Source organism: Castanea sativa, chromosome 5 (genome assembly GCF_040712315.1).
Source record: "Castanea sativa cultivar Marrone di Chiusa Pesio chromosome 5, ASM4071231v1".
Taxonomy (NCBI): Eukaryota; Viridiplantae; Streptophyta; class Magnoliopsida; order Fagales; family Fagaceae; genus Castanea; species Castanea sativa.
In genome coordinates this window covers 6,436,989-6,446,826 of record NC_134017.1, presented here as the reverse complement: position 1 = coordinate 6,446,826, position 9,838 = coordinate 6,436,989, and the positions used below count along the sequence as shown (strand labels likewise).

Below are 9,838 nucleotides of genomic sequence, written 5' to 3'. Positions count from 1 at the left end.
AGTGTCCTTTCACTTTGGATGACGCTTTCTTCCCTGCTGCCCATGGGGGGAAGAGGTTCCTTGATTGTGTGTGGGTGAGGCTGCTGTCCATGGGGCTAAGAGACCACATGCAAGAGAGGTCCTATTTGACGCACTCTCTCTACTGCCCATGGGGAGAGAGAACAAACCTTGAGGGTATGGGTGAGGCTGCTATCCATGGGGTAAAGAGTCTGCATACCAGAGAGGACAATATTATACCAGTTGTGAATAGGTGGATCCCCTGACCGATCTATGTGGTAGTGTGGTATTTTTGAGAAAATTTACCGTATGTTAGATTTTATGGCTCTGAAAATTATATTGTTAATGCTCACAGATTATAAATTATGGCATATAATTTCAAGGTATTTACTTTGAGAAACTTTGTATTTCATTACTTAATCATTCTTGTCATATTATTATTATTGAAGATGAAACTTGCATTTCCCCCACCCCCATTAATTATACTACTTACTGGGCCCTGTCTTATTCCATTATTTTTGTAAACTTTTTAGAGTAGGCAACAATATTTTGAGACAGCTTTTTGATGGCTAATAGTAGTTAGACTAACTACTGATGGAGGCTGAACTTTTGTAATGGAGTCATTTGATGCTGTATATCTCAGAATAGGCTTGAGTATTTTTTTTTTTTTTTTTGTATATTATAGTGGTTGTGACTGTATTCCCACTGATGGGACAAGCTGTTGATATGTAATTATTTATTCAGACCTCTATTCTTTTGTGGCCAATGGTCCTTGTAATTAATATTTAGAGCTTTGACTTACTTTGAGAGTATATTCAATGGAATTATTATGATAATTCTTGATGTTGGTACTTGATAGGATTTATGTGGATTGAATTGTCCAAAATGTAAAAACATTTACAGGTACTTGAGACGTCTTTCTCACACTTTGGACCCTTTGGGGTTTGGGGTGTGACAGTTATGGCATTAGAGTATAGGTTATGATTCTGTAGACTTTTGAAAATAGGAATTGATTTTAATCTAAGTCAGAGCATTAGGGTTGATGAATTCTTTATTTTATACCTTTGTTTCAGCTTCCACCTGCTATTCCTTTTTCTTATCTATCTTTTCTATGTTAACCTTCTATGTTGCCTTCTGATTTACTTGCTTGTTTCTTGGGTATAGGTATAAGTACTTTGGTACACTATGCCTCTTAAAAAAAAGCACGTAAAGTAAGGCATGTGGATGAGGTTACAACTTCTGAGCATGGCCATAGGCAACGCCAAGAGCGTGAGAGATCTGTCACTCCTGATGGTGGTGGGATTGATGAGGTGGCAATGGCAGACAGGATTTATGCCAGGATTGCTAGAGTAGTCCAAGGTGGTGAACATAGGAGGGAGGGTTGCCTTTTTGGGGAGTTCACTAAGCAAAACCCTCCAACTTTTGATGAGGGACCTGATCCTATAGCAGCAGAGAACTGGCTGCTAAAGATGGAAAAATTACTGAGAGCCCTTGAATGCACTAATGCTCAGAAGGTGATGTATGCCACTTTTGCTCTTCAGGGTTTTGCTGAGAGATGGTGGTCAAGCACTGAGCAATTATTGAGGATGGAGTTGGAAAGGGACACTCCCATTACTTGGGAGAAGTTTAAGGAATTTTTTAATGGGGCATACTTCCCCAATGTAGTGAGGGACCGTAAGGCAAGAGAATTTTCAAATTTGGTTCAGGGGGCTATAACAGTGGAAGAGTATGCTGCTAAGTTTGTTGAGCTCTCTCGGTTTGCTCCTTACTTGATTCCGGATGAGTCCAAGAAAGTGAAAAAGTTTCGGGAAGGCCTTGATGGTAGGATTCGCCCTCTCATTATAGCCTTTGGAGTGGATACTTTTATTGAGGCTGTGAAGTAGGCAATGAGTCTTGAAGAAGATTATAAGTACAACCCCAATGCCAAGGAGAGTGAAAAGAAGCAAGGGCCCTTTAATTCTCAACATGGTAAGGGTCAAGGGCATAAGAAAGGATTATTTAAAAACTTGGGTAATAAAGGACAATCTTCTAGGCATAACAAGAGTGCCTATCCTCAGTCTGGTGAAAAGAAGTCTTGCTCTCGTTGTGGTAAACTTCATGATGGACAAAATTGTGATGGGGTTAAGATTTGTTTTGTTTGTAAGCAACCCGGACACTTTGCTAGAGATTGCCCAAGTTCTAAGGGCTCGGGTTCCTCTTCCTCATCTCAAGTTACAAAGGGTAATGATAATGGGAAGAAGGTGCAAGGTAGAGTGTATGCCTTGACTACTGAGGATGCTCTGGCCACGGATACGGTGGTGGCAGGTATACTTCCTTTGTTCTCTGCACATGCTAAAGTTCTTTTTGATCCTGGTTCTACGCAACCTTTTGTTTCTTGTGCATTTGCTAAGAATCATGATAAGAGCCACGAACTACTTGATTTTGAGTTATCGGTTTCTACCCCTGTCGGTGATACTTTAATGGCTAATCTTGTGCTTAAGTCTTGTATTATTTGTATTGAGGGTAGAGAGTTATTGGCTGATTTGGTGTTGCTAGATATGCATGATTTTGATGTCATTTTGTGCATGGATTGGTTGGCTTCTTACCCGGCTAGTGTGCATTGTTTTGAGAAAGAGGTGGTGTTTAGGCCTCCAGGTGAATCAAAATTTTTATTTAAGGCTTTGTGTTTGCCTTTTATGCCTCGCGTGATATCATGCATACAAGCAAACCGCTTGCTTAGAAAGGGATGCCAAGGATTCCTTGCTAGTGTAGTGGATTTACAAAGTAGAGAATTAAAGATAGGAGACATTCCCATTGTAAGGGAATTTTCAGATGTTTTTCCTGATGATCTACTTGGGTTGCCCCCGGATCGTGAGATTGAGTTCTCTATTGATCTGCTTCCAGGTACTGCAACTATTTCTAAGGCACCATATAGAATGGCACCCACAGAGTTGAAAGAACTTAAGGAGCAATTGGTAGAATTGCTGGACAAGGGCTTTATTCGCCCTAGTACCTCGCCTTGGGGAGCTCCAGTTTTATTTGTCAAGAAAAAGGATGGGTCTATGAGGTTATGTATTGATTATCGTGAGCTTAATAGAGTCACCATTAAGAATAAATATCCTTTGCCTCGTATTGATGACCTATTTGATCAGTTGCAAGGAGCACAAGTCTTTTCTAAGATTGATCTTCGTTCTAGTTACCACTAGTTGAAGATTAAGGGTGAGGATATACCAAAGACTGCCGTTCGGACTAGATATGGTCATTATGAATTTTTGGTGATGCCGTTTGGATTAACTAATGCCCTTGCTGCTTTTATGGATTTGATGAATAGGGTATTTCATGAGTACTTGGATTGATTTGTCATTGTGTTCATTGATGATATTTTGATTTATTCTAAGAGTCAAGAAGAGCATGAAGAACACTTGACGATTGTTTTCAGATTCTAAGAGAAAGGAAGTTGTATGCTAAATTGAAAAATTGTGAATTTTGGTTGAACCAAGTGGTGTTCTTGGGTCATGTGATATCTAAGGATGGAATTACGGTGGATCCTAATAAAATAGAAGCGGTGGTTAATTGGGATTGGCCAACAAATGTGAGTGAGGTTAGAAGTTTCTTGGGCCTTGCTGGTTACTATAGAAGGTTTGTAGAGGGATTTTCCCGCATTGCGGCTCCTTTAACACAACTAACTCGGAAGAATGTTAAGTTCGAGTGGAAGGAAGAATGTGAGAAAAGCTTCCAAGAGCTAAAGCGGAGGTTGGTCACAGCTCCAGTGTTAACTATCCCTTCAGGTACAGGGGGTTTTGTCATTTATGTTTGAGGTTGACAAGCTAAAGACTTAACATATAGCGCAAGGAGTTTAACAAGAAAGACTTGGGTACTACTAAAAACAATTTTCAGTTAGGGACATTCGTAGGATAGAGAAGCAAGATAGTTGTTGTTGTATCACAAGAACTACATCAGAAAGGTGCTTAAAAATTTTAACATGCAAGATGCTAAGCCTGTAAGCAAGCCATTGCTGAATCACTTTAGATTATCTAGTAATCAGTGCCCAAAGAATGAGAAAAAATTGAAGACATGTCAAAGTTGTGATGCCCAAGTTTTTTTGGATATTAATTGTGTTGTGTGGGTGTTTATGGTGTCCCACGTCAAGTGGGTTGTCAAAGCTTTATTAACAACTATAAAAAGTTTTAATTGTAATTAGATTAGTCATTGTGGGGTATAAGCGCACATATATTCCTTGGATCATTACTAAAGATCCTGCCTGTGTGTTAGTGTTGTGGGGTGTATAATATATGCAATGGTATGAACTGTACTGGACTTGGATCATGCAAGTACATGCAACCCCATTTACATGGATGGTTTTTTGCAAGACAATATTTAGTGCACAGCTAATATTTTTCACAACAATTATGTTAACAAATTTTCATTAATTCACATTTGAACCAACCACAAACATCATTTTTTTACCTATCAATAACAAATTGTCATCTATGTAATTGGGAAATTTTTAATGAAATATTTGATACTCCTTGACTTATTGTAAAACCAAGTAACAATCATAACTAGCAACCCATTTTAGTGCAATAAGTTTATGACTCAAATTTGATCTGACCTAAACTTGACTAGGTTAAACCTAAACTCAATCAAGACTACCCGTGTCTAGGTCCACATTTAATCGGTTAAGACTCACTTTGAAGCTTCCAAGACATTCTCTGAAAGTAAAATCTGTCTTTCATCATGCTTCTAGACACTAACTCCGTGTACTTTCTAGAGCTATTGTTATTACACAATCGGTGGTTTTTAGTTGCCTCTTGCTACACATACATATGGTACTTGATCAATGTGTGTCATGATCTCTTGCGTAGATATTATCATAATGGCAAACAAGCTTGCAAGCTTCATCTTCAAGTACTTTACCTTCTTGTGGGCCGAGCTTAGCATTGCACTCTGTAGGATTAGGGATTGGCTTGCAATCAAGCATCCCGTACTTTTTTTGGTATAAGAATAAGCCATCCTTTACACAATCAACATTTGGAACCAAGCTGCTAAATTTTCTCTCATTCGAAAATTTTCTTCTTCATCATCTCCAGTTAATGATCAAATCATCTACATAGATAATTACTTTTTCTATTTTGTTTCCTCGTGCCTTGATGAGCAAGCTACATAAACATTAACCAGATGGTAAGTATTTCTCTTTTGGTGGCACCACTCACCTAGTGTAATTTTAATCTAGCCTCTAGGTCACCTCTTCTGGGAACCGACCACAAAGCCACAATTCATTTAATCCCACACTCAACGAGCTATGCCCAATTAATAGGGATGATGGTTGACTCTGATACCAGATGTTAGGAACCCATAGATAAAACTCACTCTTGAAAACCGGCTTACATGGAGAGGGTGTTTAAGAGCTTATAAACACATAGTTAAGCTTACACTTAAGCAATGTGAGACACTAGGATCATAAAACAAACCTTACAATACCTCCCTAGCACTTGTTTCAATTTGTAAAGAGCTTTATATATGCATCATATTCTAGCCCAAATTGGCAACAAGCTTCCAAGCAAGCCTTGCATGTCTCTGTCAACTCATCTGCATGAGTCTTTAATTACTTTATGTACCCATTTGAAAGAAAAGGGTTTCACATCCTTGGACTTCAACATAAGATCCCAAGTTATGGGTAACACGTTGGGTATCCAATGGGTAAGCTGCTAGGTAGCCCAATTACATGGGCGTTAATCAACTAAAACATCTAATGAGAAAATTTTCTCCTTCATTTTCTCAGGCATTTTCTTAACTACCAAACAAGGCAAAATCTACACCTCTCTCTCTCTCTCTCTCTCTCTACGATACAACAAATTAAAAACCTCACTCGCTCACACGGAAAGAAGGAAGTCGAAGAACAAAAATGGAGGCGACATTGTTGGACTGTGTTTGGAATGATTTGGACTCCATGGAGTCAAAAGCGACAAAGAAGGGATCCAAAAAAAGGCACTCTGATTACAAGTCCGTGGTATGAAAAGCAACATTATTGGATATCATCCACCTGAAACCGTCTTACCAATTTGTATCACTATATATTTTTCTCAATTTTTAGGATTTATTTAATTAATATTTCACTAGTCTCTATTTGGTTGGTGAGAAAAGTTGAGGAAAAGGAAAAATAGCTAGGTTAGTTTCAACTACAATGTTCTTAATTCTGTTCTCTTAGGGCTCCAATTGTTTCGAGGACATTTTGAATTTGGATTTCCAAATAAAAAACGTGAATGATTTTGCATAGATGGGTAAGAATATATGTGAACTTTATAATTGGTTAAATGGATGAGGTAGGTCTTGCACAGATTAAATGGATTGAGTCGGTAATAAGTATTTAATATATATTTAAATGAATAATAAATAGGTAACTATTTATCCAACTCATTTATAACCAAACTCAAACTCAAACCTAACCAACCCAACCCAACTCAAACCCCACCCAACCTGCCAATTAAATATTGGGCTCTAAACAGGATTTAACGATTAAGATTGTTTTTAATAAATGACAGACATGTTAAGCTACTTGTTGGAATCTATCATTAATTTATAGGAAAACGTTTTGCTGCATACAAATTTTCAGCAATTGCTACATTTAGAATTATGTGGTAGCAAAAAAAAGGTGACAAGTGTCGAAGGGTCCACACATATTGTTTTCTTTATATTACCACATAACCCATTATGCAGTAATTGTTGCAATACTAGTACGTAACAAAACATTTTTCTAATTTATTTCCAAATATAATAACCAAAGATATTTGACCGTTAGTTGACCTTCTAATATTTTGTCACATAAGTTTTGGTAGTCCCATAATTTTACACGTAATTTTTTTATTAATTTATTCATTATGTCAAAATGAGAGTTTTAAACCGACTACTACTCTTCAAATTGTTGAGTTTTAAACCAACTATTACTTAACAATATATGAAGTTTTAAACCAAACTATTATTATGTCAAAATGAGAGTTTTAAATCGACTATACTTAGCAAACTAAAGACTTTTAAACTAATTACTACTCAGCAACATAGAGACTTTTAAACCAAATCAAAGACGTTTGACTATCAGTTGACCTTCTAATATTTTGCCACATACACTTTGATAGTCCAATAATTTTATACATCTTTTTTTTATTAATTTATTCATTGTGTCAAAATAAGAGTTTTAAACTAACTATTACTCAGCAAATTGAAGAATTTTAAACTAACTACTACTCACCAACATAGAGAGTTTTAAACCAAACAGACCCACTGCAATATATATACTACATTACACCAAAACCCTCTATTCGGTTTACTCTTTCTATTTCGTTTCCACTCCTTCGTCTAATTATATATCTGAGGGAAAAAAAATGCTTTGACACCCCCTTAAACATTAGAGTAGTTGTCATTACACCTTTTGAACTTTTATTTTAACCAATTTACTCCATCAACTTCACACATAAACTAAATTGATACTTCTGTTATGTCTAATGTTTAAATAAACTAATGCCTCTCAACTAGACAAAATTTGCCTAACCCAAATGAATTGGGAGAGAGAGAAACTAGGTTCAATTATGAGACATAAATTGATGAGAGACAGCTCAAACAAGGTGAGGATCTCTCTCAATTGAACAACGGTGTCCTTCCCTCCTATCTCCGATCTTGCCATTTGTGGTCCCACCGTGCGTTTGATAGCAACAACGACATAGCCTCCTCTGATCTGGGGCAATGAAGACTAATAAAGTCTGCCACATCAACTGTCCTCTCTCTTCTCTTTCTGTGCTTTTTTTTTTTGGGTCTAATTGCCAATTTCTTAATATTATGCCGCATGCAGTTTTGGTGTTATGGGTTAATAACTTTATATTATGCCGTATGCAGTTTTGGTGTTAGCATGTGAGTGTATTCTCTTATCTCATCCCCCTTCTCCTATGTGTGTGTGTGTGTGTGTGTGTGTGTTTCTCAAAAAAAAAAAAAAAAAAAGATACTCAATGTTGATGAGTCATCCCACATCGGTAATGTGTTATATTAAGAAGGGGTTTATTACTTGCTCCGCGATACTAACTGCCGCATGCAGTTTTGGTGTTGGTGTGTGAGTGTATTCTCTTATCTCATCCCCCTTCCCCTAAGAGTGTGTGTGTGTGTGTTTCTCCAAATAAAACAAAAACAAAAAACTTAATATTATTCTTCTTGAATTGATGGCTGCTTGTTTTTTAATGTTGAAGTGCGAAAAGATGGGGCAATTGAGATGGGGAAGGTATTTTTGAATCTAAAAAATTCTCTTCTATTTTTAGCATGGTTTTAAAAACATGTATGGTCGAAGAACCAATTTTGGTCCCAGATTCACCTATTTTTGACTAGTTCTTGGTTGAACCGTCCGATCTGATCTGACTTTTAAAACAGTGGTTTTAAGTTCATGCCTAGTCTTATCTAATGATTAGCTAATACGGTTTCTTAGTCCATATCAGCAAGAAATAACAAATTACATCAAGTCTTGTGGACAATTTCAAATATAAACGATGGGGATTCTTCAATCCAAATTCTATTAGAATCTAAAAATTGGCGTGCCTAAGTTAATACGGTTTTATTAACATAATTTGTAAAATATTTCAAATAAACTAAACGTTATTTCTAAAATAAGGGTAATACTAGTTTAGTGGAATACTCCGGACTAAACAAAATGAGTGATGTTAATTCAATTTAATAGATTTTAACGGCAAACTTAACAGAAGTATCAATTTGGCTCATGTCTAAAATTAGTTTAAAGAGTGCAATGGCTACTATCATAAAGTTCAGGAAGTTTCATGGCATTTTTTCCTATATCTAATTTAAAAAACAGTCACAGGCCTTGTAGCTGAATTGACACCTCTCCATGCACAAAGTGCTTGGGGGTCTAGGGAGAAAAGGGTTCGAACTGCAGGATTAGTTGCATATTGTAATTATTTTTCTCAAAAAAAAAATTAAAAAACATAAATAAATCTAATGCTCAAATGAAGAAAAAATTGGAAATAATAAATTAATTATATATCTTTCTAAAAAAAATGACATACCAGCATACATAAATACCAAATTATTTCATTTTGTATCCAAACTAAAATGGCCCCTACGGTATTAACTACTTTGCATTATACTATTGAGTAAGAAGACCACTTAACATCACTAACGTACTCCTCAAGTACGCTTAATAATTTCTTGCATTTTGACATTTACAACTTATAGGATTACATGAAATTATAATTAATATTATTATTTTAAATAATTAATATTTTTAAATGTGTTTACTTATAATATTTACAAAATTTATAAATAAATAACCTTGCCAAGCACAGGACAACAATTATGAAGTTTCTTTTGGCTGATTTGTTATTTTCTATATGAAGTTTCTTCTAACCGTTAAATGATTGATCATTGATGACTATCAAGTATTTGAATTAAATAAAAAAATAAAAAAAACATTAATGAAATTTTATTTATCATGGAATAACTAAATTTTATGGGTGTTCGGCCCATGCCATGTGTTTAACTCACACAATGGGTTTCGGGCGTGACACACCTATACGATCACAGAGGAAAAAAAGAGGAGAGAGAAAGTCCTAAGGTGCCTATTTACACTTGCTTTTATTAGGTAAATTAGGCCATTCTTCTTCTTCTTCTTCTTCTTCTTCTTCTTTTTTCTTTTTTTTGATAACTAATTAGGCCATTCTCATAGTCGCAGCATAATCTGCCTCTCACCAAGCTTAGAGGCATCCTAAAATTTGTCGCTGAATTTTGATTGCGTAGGAAAGTTTTCTAGATATAAACAGTTAGAATTATCGTTAGATAATTAAATTAACCTTTTTGTAGTAGATTAAGTCTT

The 9,838-nt window shown here is 35.9% G+C and overlaps 1 protein-coding gene across 1 annotated transcript; it reads left to right on the top strand.

Moving 5' to 3' along the window:
* The first annotated feature begins 1,313 nt into the window (after positions 1 to 1,313).
* LOC142634634 (uncharacterized) lies at positions 1,314 to 1,880 on the top strand. The gene has a single exon (XM_075808926.1). It carries the CDS (start codon positions 1,314 to 1,316, stop codon positions 1,878 to 1,880), a length of 567 nt encoding a protein of 188 aa, XP_075665041.1.
* The last annotated feature ends 7,958 nt before the right edge of the window (positions 1,881 to 9,838 follow it).